This window comes from Oncorhynchus clarkii, chromosome 2, assembly GCF_045791955.1.
Source record: "Oncorhynchus clarkii lewisi isolate Uvic-CL-2024 chromosome 2, UVic_Ocla_1.0, whole genome shotgun sequence".
In the NCBI taxonomy this organism is placed as follows: Eukaryota; Metazoa; Chordata; class Actinopteri; order Salmoniformes; family Salmonidae; genus Oncorhynchus; species Oncorhynchus clarkii.
The window spans coordinates 10,569,058-10,586,464 of NC_092148.1; the positions used below are offsets into that span (position 1 = coordinate 10,569,058).

The 17,407-nt window shown below is 46.6% G+C and overlaps 2 protein-coding genes across 2 annotated transcripts in view; both read right to left on the reverse strand.

The window, feature by feature from the left end:
- LOC139421213 (uncharacterized) overlaps positions 1-17,407 on the reverse strand; it is a 1,124,809-nt gene that overhangs the window by 118,137 nt on the left and 989,265 nt on the right. The window lies entirely within an intron of this gene.
- On the reverse strand, positions 7,611-17,205 carry LOC139379322 (neuronal acetylcholine receptor subunit alpha-7-like). Its single transcript, XM_071122129.1, has 11 exons — positions 17,154-17,205; positions 13,082-13,221; positions 12,871-12,915; positions 11,125-11,234; positions 10,636-10,715; positions 10,282-10,449; positions 9,992-10,186; positions 9,480-9,566; positions 8,678-8,787; positions 8,220-8,426; positions 7,611-8,108 (listed from the first exon to the last, which is right to left on the reverse strand). The coding sequence occupies exons 1-11, from the start codon at positions 17,203-17,205 to the stop codon at positions 7,611-7,613; spliced, it is 1,692 nt and encodes a 563-aa protein (XP_070978230.1).

Consider the following 17,407-nt stretch of genomic DNA (forward strand, 5'->3'; position numbering starts at 1 on the left):
GAAAAGATTCAGTTGATATGTCTTTGGGTCCTTTAGCCCAGGAGAAATCCAAACTGAACGTCCCTATAATATGGCTAGAACAGATTTTCAATGCAACTGTAAATCATTATTTATATTCATTCATTCTTTTCCCTCTTTTCTCATTTTCCAACTGAGCAGACACAAAATCTGATAGCATTGCACAAAGAGGTGTGTGTGTGTGTGGGTGGATGCATCCCTGTGCAAATGTGTGAACTGCGACAGGACAGAGGACTTGCTGCAGTCACATCCTGGCCCTGTGTTACTAGTGGTCCTGTCTGTGTGCATGTTCACATCTGCATGTACAGGGCCTTCAGAAAGTGTTCACATTCCTTGACTTTTCCCACATCTTGTTACATTACAGCCTTATTCTAAAATGTATTAAATAGAGATTGTTTTGTCACTGGCCTACACACAATACCCCATAATGTCAAAGAGGAATGATGTTTTTCCACATTTTTCCTAATTACTTAAAAATGAAAACCTAAAATGTCTAGAGTCAATACGTTTCAACCCCTTTGTTATGACAAACCTAAATAAGTTCAGGAGTAAACATGCTCTTAACAATTCACATAAGTTGCGTGGACTCACTCTGTGTGGGATAATAGTGTTTTAACACGGGTTTTGAATAACTACCTCCCCTCTGTACCCCACACACACAATTATATTTAAGGTCCTTCGTTCAACCAATGAATTTAAAACACAGATTCAACCACAAAGACCAAGGAGGTTTTCCAATGCGTCATAGAGAAGGGCACCTATTGGTAGATGGGTAAAAATAAAAAGTAGACTTTTGTATTTGTATTTATTAAGGATCCCCATTAGCCAAAGCAGCAGCAGCTTCTCATTCTGGGATCCAGAACATTAAAAAAGATGACCTTAAATGACATTACATTTCATTACACTGTTCACAACATATTAAGTGTGTTCCCTCAGGCCACAACTCTACTATCACATATCTACAATACAAAATCCATGTGTACGTGTGTGTAGAGTGTGTGTATCTTCACAGCCCCCGTTGTTCCATAAGGTGTATTTTTATCTGTTTTTATGAATCTAATCCTACTGCTTGCATCAGTTACCTGATGTGGAATAGAGTTGTAGCCATGGTTCCATGTACTGTAGTACTGTGTGCTTCCCATTGTCTGTTCTGGACTTTGAATATCCCTTTGAGCAGGGTGAAATCACTAATTACACTTTGGATGGTGTCAATACACCCAGTCACTACAAAGATACAGGCGTCATTCATAACTCAGTTGGTGGAGAGGAAGGAAACCATTCAGAGATTTCACCATGAGGACAATAGCGACTTTAAAACAGTTACAGAGTTTAATGGCTGTCATAGGAAAAAACTGAGGATGGATAAACAACATTGTAGTTACTCCACAATACTTATTTAATTGACAGAGGGACAAGAAGGAAGCCTGTACAGAATAACATTTTCCAAAACAAGCGTCCTGTTAGCAACAAGCTGCTAAAGTAATACTGCAAAAATGGATTGTGGCAAAACAATTAACTTTTTGTCCTGAATGTTTGGGGAAAATCCAATAGAACACATTACTGGGTGGTTCAGGAGAAAAACAGAAACTGAATGAAGCTAAGCACAGGAAAAATCCTAGAGGAAAACCTGGTTCAGTCTGTTTTCCACCAGACACTGAGACATGAATTCACCTTTCAGCAGGATAATAACCTAAAACACGTGGCCAAATATACACTGGAGTTGCTTACCAATAAGAAGTGAATGTTTCTGAGTAGCCGAGTTACAGTTTTGATTTAAATCGACTTGAAAATCTATGGCAAGACCTCAAAATGGTTGTCTAGCAATGATCAACAACCAATTTGACAGAACTTGAAGACTTGAAAAGAATAATCCAGGTGTGGAAAGCTCTTAGAGACTTACAAAGAGAGACTCACAGCTCTTAGAGACTTACCCAGAGAGACTCACAGCTCTTAGAGACTTAGCCAGAGAGACTCACAGCTCTTAGAGACGTACCCAGAGAGACTCACAGCTATTAGAGACGTACCCAGAGAGACTCACAGCTCTGAGAGACTCACATCTCTTAGAGACGTACCCAGAGAGACTCACAGCTCTTAGAGACTTACCCAGAGAGATTCACAGCTCCTAGAGACGTACCCAGAGAGACTCACAGCTCTTAGAGATTTACCCAGAAAGACTCACAGCTCTTAGAGAAGTACCCAGAGAGACTCGCAGCTCTTAGAGGCGTACCCAGAGAGACTTGCAGCTCTTAGAGACGTACCCAGAGAGACTCACAGCTCTGAGAGACTCACCGCTCTTAGAGACTTACCCAGAGAGACTCACAGCTCTTAGAGACGTACCCAGAGAGACTCACAGCTCTTAGAGACGTACCCAAGGAGACTCGCAGCTCTTAGATATTTACCCAGAGAGACTCAACGCTCTTAGAGACGCACCCAGAGAGACTCACAACTCATAGAGACATACCCAGAGAGACTCACAGCTCTTAGAGATGTACCCAGAGAGATTCACAGCTCTTAGACACTTTCCCAAAGAGACTCACAGCTCTTAGAGACGTACTCAGAGAGATTCACAGCTCTTAGAGATGTACCCAGAGATACTTGCAGCTCTTAGAGACGTACCCAGAGAGACACAGCTCTGAGCGACTCACAGCTCTTAGAGACTTACACAGAGAGACTCACAGCTCTTAGAGACGTACCCAGAGAGACTCACAGCTCTTAGAGACGTACCCAGAGAGACTTCTAGCTCTTCGAGATGTACCCAGAGAGACTCACAGCTCTTAGAGATGTACCCAGAGAGACTCACAGCTATTGGAGATTTACCCAGAGAGACTCTTAGCTCTTAGAGAAGTACCCAGAGAGACTCGCAGCTCTCAGAGACTTACCCAGAGAGACTCGCAGCTCTTAGAGACGTACCCAGAGAGACTCACAGCTCATAGAGACATACCCAAAGAGACTCTTAGAGACGTACCCAGAGAGACTCACAGCTCTTGGAGACATACTCAGAGAGACTCACAACTCTTAGAGACGTATCCAGAGAGACTCACAGCTCTTAGAGACTTACCCAGAGAGACTCACTGCTCTTAGAGACGTACCCAGAGAGACTCACAGCTCTTAGAGATGTACCCAGAAACACTCACAGCTCTTGGAGATTTACCCAGAGAGACTCACAGCTCTTAGAGACTTACCCAGAGAGACTCACAGCTCTTAGAGACGTACCCAGAGAGACTCGCAGCTCTTAGAGATGTACCCAGAGAGACTGGCAGCTCTTAGAGATGTACCCAGAGAGACTCCCAGCTCTTAGAGACGTACCCAGAGAAACTCGCAGCAGTTAGAGACGTACACAGAGAGACTCACAGCTCTTAGAGTCTTACCCAGAGAGACTCACAGCTCTTAGAGACGTACCCAGAGAGACTCACCACTCTTAGAGTCGTAACCAGAGAGACTCACAGCTCTTAGAGACTTACCCAAAGAGACCCGCAGCTCTTAGAGACTTACCCAGAGAGACTCGCAGCTCTTAGAGACGTTCCCAGAGAGACTCACAGCTCTGAGCGACTCACAGCTCTTAGAGACGTACTCAGAGAGACTCACAGCTCTTAGAGACGTACCCAGAGAGACTTCTAGCTCTTCGAGATGTACCCAGAGAGACTCACAGCTCTTAGAGATGTACCCAGAGAGACTCACAGCTATTGGAGATTTACCCAGAGAGACTCATAGCTCTTAGAGAAGTACCCAGAGAGACTCACAGCTCTTAGAGACGTACCCAGAGACTCGCAGCTCTCAGAGACTTACCCAGAGAGACTCGCAGCTCTTAGAGACGTACCCAGAGAGACTCACAGCTCTGAGAGACTCGCAGCTCTTAGAGTCTTACCCAGAGAGACTCACAGCTCATAGAGACATACCCAAAGAGACTCACAGCTCTTAGAGACATACCCAGAGAGACTCACAGCTCTTGGAGACGTACCCAGAGAGACTCACATCTCTTAGCGACGTACCCAGAGAGACTCACAGCTGTTAGACTTTCCCAGAGAGACTCACAGCTCTTAGAGACTTTCCCAAAGAGACTCACAGCTCTTAGAGACGTACTCAGAGAGACTCACAGCTCTTAGAGACGTACCCAGAGATTCACAGCTCTTAGAGACTTACCCAGAGAGACTCACTGCTCTTAGAGACGTACTCAGAGAGACTCACAGCTCTTAGAGATGTACCCAGAAACACTCATAGCTCTTGGAGATTTACCCAGAGAGACTCACAGCTCTTAGAGACTTACCCAGAGAGACTCACAGCTCTTAGAGACGTACCCAGAGAGACTCGCAGCTCTTAGAGATGTACCCAGAGAGACTCGCAGCTCTTAGAGACGTACCCAGAGAAACTCGCAGCAGTTAGAGACGTACACAAAGAGACTCACAGCTCTTAGAGTCTTACCCAGAGAGACACACAGCTCTTAGAGACGTACCCAGAGAGACTCACCACTCTTAGAGTCGTAACCAGAGAGACTCACAGCTCTTAGAGACTTACCCAGAGAGACTCACAGCTCTTAGAGACGTACCCAGAGAGACTCACAGCTCTTAGGGACGTACCCAGAGAGACTCACAGATCTTAGAGATGTACCAAGAGAGACTCACACCTCTGAGAGACTCACAGCTCTAAGAGACTTACAAAGAGAGACTCACAGCTCTTAGAGACTTTCCCAAAGAGACCCGCAGCTCTTAGAGACTTACCCAGAGAGACTCGCAGCTCTTAGAGACGTTCCCAGAGAGACTCACAGCTCTGAGCGACTCACAGCTCTTAGAGACTTACCCAGAGAGACTCACAGCTCTTAGAGATGTACCCAGAGAGACTTCTAGCTCTTCGAGACGTACCCAGAGAGACTCACAGCTCTTAGAGACGTACTCAGAGAAACTCACAGCTCCTAGAGACGTACCCAGGAGACTCACTGCTGTTTTCACTCTGTCATTATGTGTGTAAATGGGTGAGAAAATATATTTTGAATTCAGGGTGTAACACAACAAAATGTGGAAGTCGTCAAGGTGTTTGCATATTTCTGAAGGCACTGTATGTGTTTAACCTTATTTTCTCTGTCCACTCAATTAGGCCCTGTCTCGCTCATAATGCTACATTGAAGCTGTTTAGTACTGCTGTCAGATATAGAATCGCCAATCACCCTCTCCCCCGCCCCCTCCTCCATTAACGACCAATCAGTTAAAACCCTGTTTCTCTACCACTTGCGTTGTCAGCACTTTCCTCTACCCCCATTTCTCCCCTCTACATATCTCTCTCTCGTCCTCTCCCTAACTCACTATGCATCACTCAATCTCTCTCTGCCTATCTCTATCCCATATCTCTCTCTGCCTCTGTCTCTCTCTGTCTCTGCATCTCTCCCTCTCCTTCCCTTCCTCCACCTCTCCCTCTGCATCTCTCCCTCTCCTTCCCTTCCTCCACCTCTCCCTCTGCGTCCCTGTTAAGTACTCTCTGTCTCTGCGTCTCTGTTAACTACTCTCTGTCTCTGCGTCTCTGTTAACTACTCTCTCCCTCTGCGTCCCTGTTAACTACTCTCTGTCTCTACGTCCCTGTTAACTACTCTCTCCCTCTGCGTCCCTGTTAACTACTCTCTGTCTCTGCGTCTCTGTTAACTACTCTCTGTCTCTGCGTTTCTGTTAACTACTCTCTGTCTCTGCGTCCCTGTTAACTACACTCTCCCTCTGCGTCTCGGTTAACTACTCTCTCCCTCTGCGTCTCTGTTAACTACTCTCTGTCTCTGCGTCTCTGTTAACTACTCTCTGTTTCTGCGTCCCTGTTAACTACTCTCCGTCTCTGCGTCTCTGTTAACTACTCTCTGTCTCTGCGTCTCTGTTAACTACTCTCTGTCTCTGCGTCTCTGTTAACTACTCTCTGTCTCTGCGTCTCTGTTAACTACTCTCTATCTCTGCGTCTCTGTTAACTACTCTCTGTCTCTCTGTCTCTGTTAACTACTCTCTTTCTCTGTTAACTACTCTCTGTCTCTGTTAACTACTCTCTGTCTCTGTTAACTACTCTCTATCTCTGCGTCTCTGTTAACTACTCTCTGTCTCTCTGTCTCTGTTAACTACTCTCTTTCTCTGTTAACTACTCTCTGTCTCTGTTAACTACTCTCTGTCTCTGTTAACTACTCTCTGTCTCTGTGTCTCTGTTAACTACTCTCTGTCTCTGTTAACTACTCTCTGTCTCTGCGTCTCTGTTAACTACTCTCAGTCTCTGCGTCTCTGTTAACTACTCTCTGTCTCTGCGTCTCTGTTAACTACTCTCTGTCTCTGCGTCCCTGTTAACTACTCTCTGTCTCTGCGTCCCTGTTAACTACTCTCTCCCTCTGCGTCTCTGTTAACTACTCTTTTTCTCTGCGTCTCTGTTAACTACTCTCTGTCTCTGCGTCTCTGTTAACTACTCTCTGTCTCTGCATCTCTGTTAACTACTCTCTGTCTCTGCGTCTCTGTTAACTACTCTCTGTCTCTGCGTCTCTGTCTTCGATCGGAGGGAGACTGTCCAGAAAAGACATAGAAAAGTAGAAAACAAGATTATTTATTTTGAGATGCAAAACGTAGACTGACACCTATTGTAGTTCCTCCAGACAGTCTGTCAACAACCAGTTATGTTTTCTTTATTAAAAGTATTATTTGGAAGTGACAGTGAGCGAGAGAGAGAGAACAGAGAAAGTTTCTCTTGACAGAATCTGGTGCCAAAATCAACATGTTTTTTTGTGAATAATTCACACGTCTGTGAGTGGGTCTTTTGGCTGCAGCAGTGCTGAGCTGAGGCCTGCCCAGTTTGAGCTCGGACCACTCTGTCCAATTCCCACCATCATATCACATTTATTAACACATGGCCAAAGGACAATAACATCATCATCAGTGAAGGATTTGACACATAACTCCCTACATTAGCCAAACTGGGCATGAAGACCCAGAAGACAGAAGAATTGCACAGTAAGCACTTTGAATTTGGGCAGGCCACATATCTGATTTATACTGACGTTTTAATCATTAAGGTGACACTCTTATCCATAGCCACAAACTTCAGATGAACAGCAGTATTTAAAACAGTTCCACCATGTAGAATCACAAGTTCACTTTTTGTAACATGATGAGGTGACAAGAAACTCAAGTGACTCCAGTTTCCACATGGTAAGTCTGTACAGCCATAATCCATTAAGATAGCAACGGTCCTCTCCTCCCTCCTCTTCCCCCTCTCTCCTCTTCCCCCTCTCTCCTCTTCCCCTTCTCTCCTCCTCCCCCTCTCTCCTCTTCCCCCTCTCTCCTCTTCCCCTCTCTCCTCCCCCTCTCTCCTCTTTCCCCTCTCCTCCTCCCTCTCTCTCTTCCCCCTCTATCCTCTCCCCCTCTCTCCTCTTCCCCCTCTCTAGACCCCTCTCTCCTCTTCCCCCTCTCCACCTCCCCTCTCTCTTCCCCATCTATCCTCTCCCCCCTTTCTCCTCATCCCCTCTCCTCCTCCCCCTCTCTCCTCCCCCTCTTTCCTCTTCCCCTTCTCCCCCCTTCTCCCCCCCTCTCCTCTTCCCCCTCTCCCCCCCTCTCCTCTCCCCCCTGTCTCCTCCTTCCCCTCTCTCCTTCTCAGAAGAAGTCCTTGGAGGCGGCCTCCACAAAGTTGGGTGCGGCCATGAGGATGGTGATGGTACAAATTATGTTGAACACACTGAACCCCACCAGACACAGACGGTCGATGACCGCCGCTGCAAACTGCCACTTCTCCGCCACGCTCACCCTGCGGTCCTGCTCACGGAAACGATTGGCCAGGAACTGCACTTCCTCCAGCAGGGCCTGGAGCTGGGCCTCCACTACCCCAGCCTGGAACACCCTGGCCTGGGCATGGCAAGTACCCGCTTCGACTGCTCCAGCCCCAGCCTCCACACAGCTGGAGCCTGAGGGGTCAGGGTCCAGAGATGTGGGGGGTTGTGGAGGGGGGCTACCAAACATTGTGGAGGGTGGGTGGTGGTGGAGGATTGGGGTGTCAGAACCCCTTCCTCCTCCTCCTCTCCAGGTGACAGCAGGGTCTGGTTCAATAGGATTCTGGAAGCCAATGTAGGGCCGGTGTCCATTTGGCTGAGGGTGGGGGTGGGGGGTGGAGGGGAGATTTGGGGTAGGGTGAATATTAGGCTGGAGGTTTGGGTTATGGTTGGGATAGGACTGGAGGGTTGGGTTGGACGGTGGGTGTGGTAGGGGCTGACTGAGCTGGCTTAGACTGGCCTGCAGAGAGGTGAGGCTCTGGGGGAGGGTGGAGGGGGCTGGGGTGGTGGTGGTGGTGGTAGGGGGAGAGAAGCAGGTCTTGGTCTGGGGGTTGGAGGGGCTGTGGGGTGTGAGCTCACCCCACTCTCCTGGACGCTTCATCCTCAGAAACCGGGGAACCCACTGGAGTAGAACCAACTCAACCTGAGAGACACACACAGAGAGAGAGTAGGCAAGAGGACCCAGAGACCCATTGTGGCAGAAGAAACAGAGATAGGGAGAGGACACACACACATAGATAAGAGGAACCAGGTAATGTACTGCAGCAGAACAAACTGCACCTGATAGAAAAGGACAGGACACACACAAGGTGCAGACATTCACAGATATGAGAGGAACACACACAGACAGTCACAGACACACGTCATAATCAGTAGACAGACAGAGAGCCTCACCCATTGAGGCATGTCTCCACTGTTGGGGTCGTGGTGATGGTACTGAAGTACAACTACAGTCGCCACCACTGACATCCCTACGGTAACCATGGTACTCACAAAATACTGACCTAGGATGGAGACACAGTATTATACACACTGTAATGGAATAGGTTCTGTAGATTAGGTCTTAGGAGCATGATTAGACACTACCACTTCCACACTCCATCCCCAGGGGGCAGCACCAACAGGGTCAGGGCTACGCTCTGCCAGGAAGCCTTCATAAGTCCACAGGTGCGAGCAATCAGGAGTGGCTTTAGAGCAAGTCTCTGAATGTCCTTGAGTGGCCCAGCCAGAGCCCGGGCTTGAACCCAATCGAACATCTCTGGAGACACCTGGAAATAGCTGTGCAACAACGCTCCCCATCCAACCTGACAGAGCTTGAGATGATCTGCAGAGAAGAATGGGAGAAACTCCCCAAATACAGCTGTGCCAAGCTCGTAGTGTCATACCCAAGACTCAATGTAGAATCGCTGCCAAAGGTGCTCCAACAAAGTACTGAGTAAAGGGTCTGAATACTTATGTAAATTTGATATTTATAAATTAGCAAACATTTCTAAAAACCTGTTTTAGCTTTGTCATTGTGGGATATTGTGTGTAAATTGATGAGTGGAAAAAACTATTTCATACATTTTATAATAAGGCTGTAAATTCAAGGGGTCTGAATACTTTCCGAAGTCACTGTATATATTAGCAGGCTAGTTAAATGCGTACGCACACCAGGCATGCGCACACACTTGCATACACACACACAGTTACTTACCTATCAGTGGTATGGAGTCTGAGGTAGCTGGCATAATCTCAGCCACCAGCAACATGAAGACAGTCAGAGAGAGAAGAACTGTAATGCCTGGAGAGAGAGATGGGGAAAATGATATTATTACACTGGGAAATACAGCAATACTTGTGGGTAGTACAATTCTCCATTCCCTCTATCACTGTCCCTCACCTCCCCACCCCTCTTCTTTCCCTCTATCACTGTCCCTCACCTCCCCACCCCTCTTCTCTCCCTCTATCACTGTCCCTCACCTCCCTGCCCCCTTCTCTCCCTCCATCTCTGTCGCTCCCCTCTGCTCTCTGTCTTTCTGATTGTAAACATTTAATAGAGTTTTTCTTGGAACACTGCAGAATTACTGACACAGAAACAGTAAAAGAGAGGTCAGGTACGGAGAAAAGAGCGGAAACGCCACATCTCTGTCTCCATCCCTGCTCCCTTATACCCTCCCTCCCCCTGTCCTCCATCTCCCCCTCTTATCCTCCTCCCCCTTTCCTCACCCAGACCGATCTTCTCCCCCGATCGGGCTGGCAGTATGAACAACAGCAGTGTCAAGGAGGAGATGAGAACACAGGGGACGAGGAGGTTGAGAGCGTAGAATAGAGTTCTCCGTCGTAGGGTCACAACAAAGGTCACGTCAGAGTAGGGCTCTGTACAGCACTCATAAAATATCTCATGACGATCACCTGGGACACCTACAAGAGGGGGTAGGAAAGAGGGAGTGAGAGATTAGAAAGTAATATGGAGGAGAGAGAGATACAAGAGGGTCGGGGGCAGACAGTTCTCTCACCCAGCAGGTCCCACTCTCCATTGGACATGTATCCTGACAGGTCAGCCTCCTGCATCTGGAGGTCCAGCAGCCAGCCGTCAAACGTCCACGAGCCAAACTTCAGCTCACACCGTTGGATGTCAAATGGAAACCAACGCACGTCCACATTACACGCACTGCTGAAAATACCTGGGACAGAGAGGGGGAAGGTGAGAGAGTAGGAGAGAGGGAGTGAGAGAAGGGAGAAGATGAAACAGACATTGAGAGAGTAGTGCATTACTGGTATGTCTATGTGAAACTATGAATATCCCTAAAATGAGAGAGGGGAAGGTCAGGGAAGAATAAAAAGAGAGAAAGGTTGATCTATAGACTTACCTGGAGGTAGGTACTCACAGAATCCACTGGAGTTGACCAGCACATAGCTCTTAAAGGTGGCATCAAACTTATCATGAGCACTGAGAAGGACAAAAAATAAAGATCAGCAAGGTATACAGTTGGGAGAACAAGTATTTGATACACTGCCGATTTTGCAGGTTTTCCTACTTACAAAGCATGTAGAGGTCTGTAATTAGGTAGGTACACATAGGTACACTTCAACTGTGAGAGACGGAATCTAAAACAAAAATCCAGAAAATCACATTGTATGATTTTTAAGTAATTCATTTGCATTTTATTGCTAGTTGAAGTGTACCTATGATAAAAATGACAGACCACTACATGCTTTGTAAGTAGGAAACACTGCCGATTTTGCAGGTTATCAAATACTTGTTCTCCCCAGTGTGTGTGTGTGTGTGTGTGTGTGTGTGTGTGTGTGTGTGTGTGTGTGTGTGTGTGTGTGTGTGTGTGTGTGTGTGTCCTACACACCTGTTGTACAGTAGTATATCAGGTATCCAGACCTGGTCAGTAGTGAAGCGAAGGGTTTTCACTCCAGGGTACTCTGACTGGTTCCACTGAAGGTAGTGGTCAAACCATTGCTATACAAATCCAGTCAATAAATTATTAAGGTTGCAAGGAGAAACCCGCACACATAAACATGGACACACACATAAACACGGACACACACATAAACATGGACACACACATAAACATGGACACACAGACATGGACACACACATAAACATGGACACACACATAAACATGGACACACAGACATGGACACACATAAACATGACACACATAAACATGGACACACAGACATGGACACACATAAACATGGACACACAGACATGGACACACATAAACATGGACACACAGACATGGACACACATAAACATGGACACACAGACATGGACACACATAAACATGGACACACAGACATGGACACACAGACATGGACACACACATAAACATGGACACACACATAAACATGGACACACAGACATGGACACACACATAAACATGGACACACACATAAACATGGACACACAGACATGGACACACATAAACATGGACACACAGACATGGACACACATAAACATGGACACACAGACATGGACACACATAAACATGGACACACAGACATGGACACACACATAAACATGGACACACAGACATGGACACACACATAAACATGGACACACATAAACATGGACACACATAAACATGGACACACACATAAACATGGACACACAGACATGGACACACAGACATGGACACACAGACATGGACACACATAAACATGGACACACACATAAACATGGACACACAGACATGGACACACAGACATGGACACACATAAACATGGACACACAGACATGGACACACATAAACATGGACACACAGACATGGACACACACATAAACATGGACACACACATAAACATGGACACACAGACATGGACACACACATAAACATGGACACACATAAACATGGACACACATAAACATGGACACACACATAAACATGGACACACAGACATGGACACACATAAACATGGACACACAGACATGGACACACACATAAACATGGACACACACATAAACATGGACACACACATAAACATGGACACACAGACATGGACACACACATAAACATGGACACACAGACATGGACACACACATAAACATGGACACACACATAAACATGGACACACAGACATGGACACACACATAAACATGGACACACAGACATGGACACACATAAACATGGACACACATAAACATGGACACACAGACATGGACACACAGACATGGACACACATAAACATGGACACACACATAAACATGGACACACAGACATGGACACACAGACATGGACACACAGACATGGACACACATAAACATGGACACACACATAAACATGGACACACAGACATGGACACACAGACATGGACACACAGACATGGACACACATAAACATGGACACACACATAAACATGGACACACAGACATGGACACACAGACATGGACACACAGACATGGACACACATGCATGGACACACATAAACATGGACACACAGACATGGACACACATGCATGGACACACAGACATGGACACACAGACATGGACACACATGCATGGACACACATAAACATGGACACACAGACATGGACACACATGCATGGACACACACATAAACATGGATACACAGACATGCAGGGTCATCCTCACCATCTGAAGCCAGGCATTAGTGGTGAGGATCTGGTTTTTCTCATCCTGGAATAAGATGAAGACAGTTCAATTAGTGTGTGTGTGTGTGTGTGTGTGTGTGTGTGTGTGTGTGTGTGTGTGTGTGTGTGCGTGCGTGCGTGCGCGTGTGTGTGCGTGCGTGCGTGCGTGTGTGTGTGTTTATATGAATGTATAAGAGAACATGGTAGCGTACCACATTCATGACTTGTAAGAGAGTGTAGGAGAATCGGACAGTGAGTGGTAGAGAGTCGTTGGCAACAGGTCTCTCCATACGGTTATAGTCCCTCAGTAGCTCCCTCAATAGATTACGCTGGTGGGGACCCTGCTCAGATACTGAGAGAGGGGGAGGGAGAGAGGGGGGGGGGATAAGGAGTAGAAAGGAGGGGAAAGGATGAGGAGGAGGGAGGGGAGAGAGAGAGGGCAATGGGGGGGTTGGAAGACAGTGGAACAGAGGAGAGAAAACTGACCGTTACAAAGAGACAGCTACATTCCAGAAGACAGAAGGAAAATGAGAGAGAAATATATAGAAAAGGAGGAGAGTGGGAGATGTGAATGCACTGATGGATGAAGAATATGTAAAACAGGGGGAAGAGATGAGCTGTAAGAGAAGAAAAGATGAATACAGAAGCGAGTGAGAGATGAAGACATGATGAGAACAAATGCATCAAAAAAAGAAGAGCATCTGAATGGAACAATTTCAAATTGTTTTGAACAAAGCTGCTTTGAAAACGAGTACAGAGATTTATAGATGACTGGAAGAGGCAGGGGGCAGGACGTGAAGAGAGGGTGAAAGAGGAGAATCAAGAGGAGGGAGTGAAGAGAGGGAGAAAGATGAGGCGAGAGAAGAAGAATGAGGAGAATCAAGAAGAGAGAGAGTGAAGAGAGGGAGAAAAATGAGGCGAGAGAAGAAGAATGAGGAGAATCAAGAGGAGAGAGTGAAGAGAGGGCGAAAAATGAGGCGAGAGAAGAAGAAAGGAGAATCAAGGAGAGAGTGAAGAGAGGGAGAAAAATGAGGCGAGAGAAGAAGAATGAGGAGAACCAAGAGGAGAGAGTGAAGAGAGGGAGAAAAATGAGGCGAGAGAAGAAGAATGAGGAGAATCAAGCAGAGAGAGTGAAGAGAGGGAGAAGGAGGAGAATCAAGAGGAGAGAGTGAACAGAGGGATAAGGAGGAGAATCAAGAGGAGAGAGTAAAGAGAGGGAGAAGGAGGAGAATCAAGAGGAGAGAGTGGAGAGGGAGAAGGAGGAGAATCAAGAGGAGAGAGTGAAGAGAGGGAGAAGGAGGAGAATCAAGAGGAGAGAGTGAAGAGAGGGAGAAGGAGGAGAATCAAGAGGAGAGAGTGAAGAGAGGGAGAAGGAGGAGAATCAAGAGGAGAGAGTGAAGAGAGGGAGAAGGAGGAGAATCAAGAGGAGAGAGTGAAGAGAGGGAGAAGGAGGAGAATCAAGAGGAGAGAGTGAAGAGAGGGAGAAGGAGGAGAATCAAGAGGAGAGAGCGAAGAGAGGGAGAAGGAGGAGAATCAAGAGGAGAGAGTGAAGAGAGGGAGAAGGAGGAGAATCAAGAGGAGAGAGTGAAGAGAGGGAGAAGGAGGAGAATCAAGAGGAGAGAGTGAAGAGAGGGAGAAGGAGGAGAATTAAGAGGAGAGAGCGAAGAGAGGGAGAAGGAGGAGAATCAAGAGGAGAGAGTGAAGAGAGGGAGAAAGTATCCAGACAGGCCAGTTAATTGTTAAGTGACTCGATCAGTAACAGACAAGAATCTTTTCTGTGGCCGTTAAAACGTCTGCTCGAGTCCTTCAAATAGAGACACATTAAACACTAACACACTCCACACAGACAGAAGGACAGACAGGAAAACAGACAGACGGACAGGAGGACAGACAGACAGACAGACAGACAGACAGACAGACAGACAGACAGACAGACGGACGGACAGACAGGAGGACAGACAGGAGGACAGACAGACGGACAGGAGGACCAGGAACCTCACTTCTAGCAGCTCCATCGTGGACTGACTTCACTCACTCCTGTTTCACAACTGTATCAGACTTAATGTATCTGTGCAGTTGATTCAATTCTGTAGCAATGTCTAACAAGGTTATTGTAGGCCCACATACAGTACAGTATACAGTGCATTCGGGAAGTATTCAGACCCCTTGACTTTTTCCATATTTTGTTATGTTACAACCTTATTCTAAAATGTATTACATTATTTTTCCCCCTCATCAATCTATACACAACTTTCAATAATGACAAAGCAAAAACAGGCAATTTTGGGGGGAAATTCCACATTTACATAAGCTTTCAGACCCTTTACTCAGCACTTAGTTGGAGCACTTTTGGCAGCGATTACAGCCTCTATTCTTCTTGGGTATGATGGTACAAGTTTGGCACACCTCTATTTGGGGAGTTTCTGCAGAGCCTCTCAAGCGCTGTCAGGTTGGATGGGGAGTGTTGCAACAGAGATATTTTCAGGTCTCTCCAGAGATGTTCGATCGGGTTCAAGTCCGGGCTCTGGCTGGGCCACTCAAGGACATTCAGAGACTTGTCCTGTAGCCACTCCTGCATTGTCTTGGCTCTGTGCTGCAATCTGAGGTCCTGTGCACTCTGGAGTAGGTTTTCATCAAGGATATCTCTGTACTTTGCTCTGTTCATCTTTCCCTCCATTCTGACTAGTCTCTCAGTAACTGCCGCTGAAAAACATCCCCACAGCATGATGCTGCCACCACCATTCTTCACCGTAGGGATGGTGCCAGGTTTCCTCCAGACATGACGCTTGGCATTCAGGCCAAACAATTCAAACTTGGTTTCATCAGACCAGAGAATCTTGTTTCTCATGGTCTGAGAGTCCTTTAGGTGCCTTTTGGCAAACTCCAAGTGGGCTGTCATGTACCTTTTACTGAGGAGTGGCTTCAGTCTGGCCACTCTACTGTAAAGGAATGATTGGTGGAGTACTGCAGAGATGATTGTCCTTCTGGAAAGTTCTCCCATCTCCACATAGGGACTTTGGAGCTTTGTCAGATTGACCATCGGATTCTTGGTCACCTCCCTGACTAAGGCCCTTCTCCCCCAAATGCTCAGTTTGGCCAAGTGGGCCAAGTGGCCAACTCTAGGAAGAGTCTTGGTGATTCCAAACTTCTTCCATTTAAGAATGATGGAGGCCACTGTGCTCTTGGGGACCTTCAATGCTGCAGAAATGTTTTGGTACCCTTCCCCAGATCTGTGCCTCAACACAATCCTGTCTCAGAGCTCTATGGACAATAACTTTGACCTCATGGCTTGGTTTTTGCTCTGACATGCACTGTCAACTGTGGGACCTTATATAGACAGGTGTGTGCCTTTACAAATCAGGTCCAACTAATTGAATTTACCACAGGTGGACTCCAATCAAGTTGTTGAAACATCTCAAGGATGGAAACAGGATCAATGGAAACAGGACGCACCTGAGCTCACCTGAGTCTCATAGCAAAGGGTCTGAATACTCATGGAAATGTTTTATACATCTGAAAAACTGTTTTTGCTTTGTCATTATGGGGTATTGTGTGCAGATTGTTGAGGATTTTTATTTATTTAATCCATTTGTAACGTAACAAAATGTGGAAATAGCCAAGGGGTCTGAATACTTTCTGAAGGCACTGTGTGCCTTAACTTCTCAAAAATATTGACTATTAGCTTTTGATGTGCTCCCCATCATGAGCTTTACATGGGGCATGGAGATGCCCATATCAATATACAGTTAGTCATCTAAGATACTGCTGCTGGTGCAGAGAGGAACACATCAACCAACAATGGATTAAAACAGAAAGGAGGGTTGGATTTTACAACTGTGATAAACAACATTCTAACCTGTAAGCTCTGTGATCATTCCTCTCCCTTGTCTCTCTTTATTCCTGCTCCTCTTCTCTCCTCCCTCTCTTCTCTCCTCCCTCTCCTCTCTTCTCTCTCTGCAATACAGCTGGAACTGTACGGTTGAGTTATCTCATATATCAATGGCCGTGCACCCAGACATACAAACTGTGTGTCCCTGTCTATAGAAAGTTGTGTAAATTCACTGTCACTGCAGTGACACTATGCATACAGTGATCTCTCTCTCACACACACAAACACGAAGCAAACACACACACACACACACACACACACACACACACACACACACACACACACACACACACACTGTACATTCACGGACAGACACATACCTACAGACACACAAACACACACAACAAATACATACACACACATACAGAGAGAGAGAGGGAATGAAAGTCACTCACCGTGGAGCAGAGCTGAGAGTCCAAACAGACAGATAGCCACAGACTGCCTCATGATGCACCACTGAACATAGAGAGCAGAGAAAGAGATGGGAAACAACAGAGATGGAGAGAGGCAAGGTAGCGTGGAATACAGAGGGAGGGAGGACAAGTCAGGAGCAAGTCGGGCAGCAACAGACGGAGGGAGGGGATGAGGAGGAGGAGGGGGAGAGGGGGGAGAGGGGGGAGAGAGAGAGAAACAAGGAGAGTGGGGCAGG

Bases quoted from the DNA above. Each gene is read 5' to 3' on its own strand.
- LOC139379322 (XM_071122129.1), bottom strand. From the start codon at position 17,205: ATGAGGCAGTCTGTGGCTATCTGTCTGTTTGGACTCTCAGCTCTGCTC. The intron at 11,235-12,870 runs GTGAGGATGACC...GGATTTGTATAG, and splicing joins CTAATGCCTGGCTTCAGATG to CAATGGTTTGACCACTACCT. The intron at 9,567-9,991 runs GTGAGGAAAGGG...CTCTCTCTCCAG, and splicing joins GGGGGAGAAGATCGGTCTGG to GCATTACAGTTCTTCTCTCT.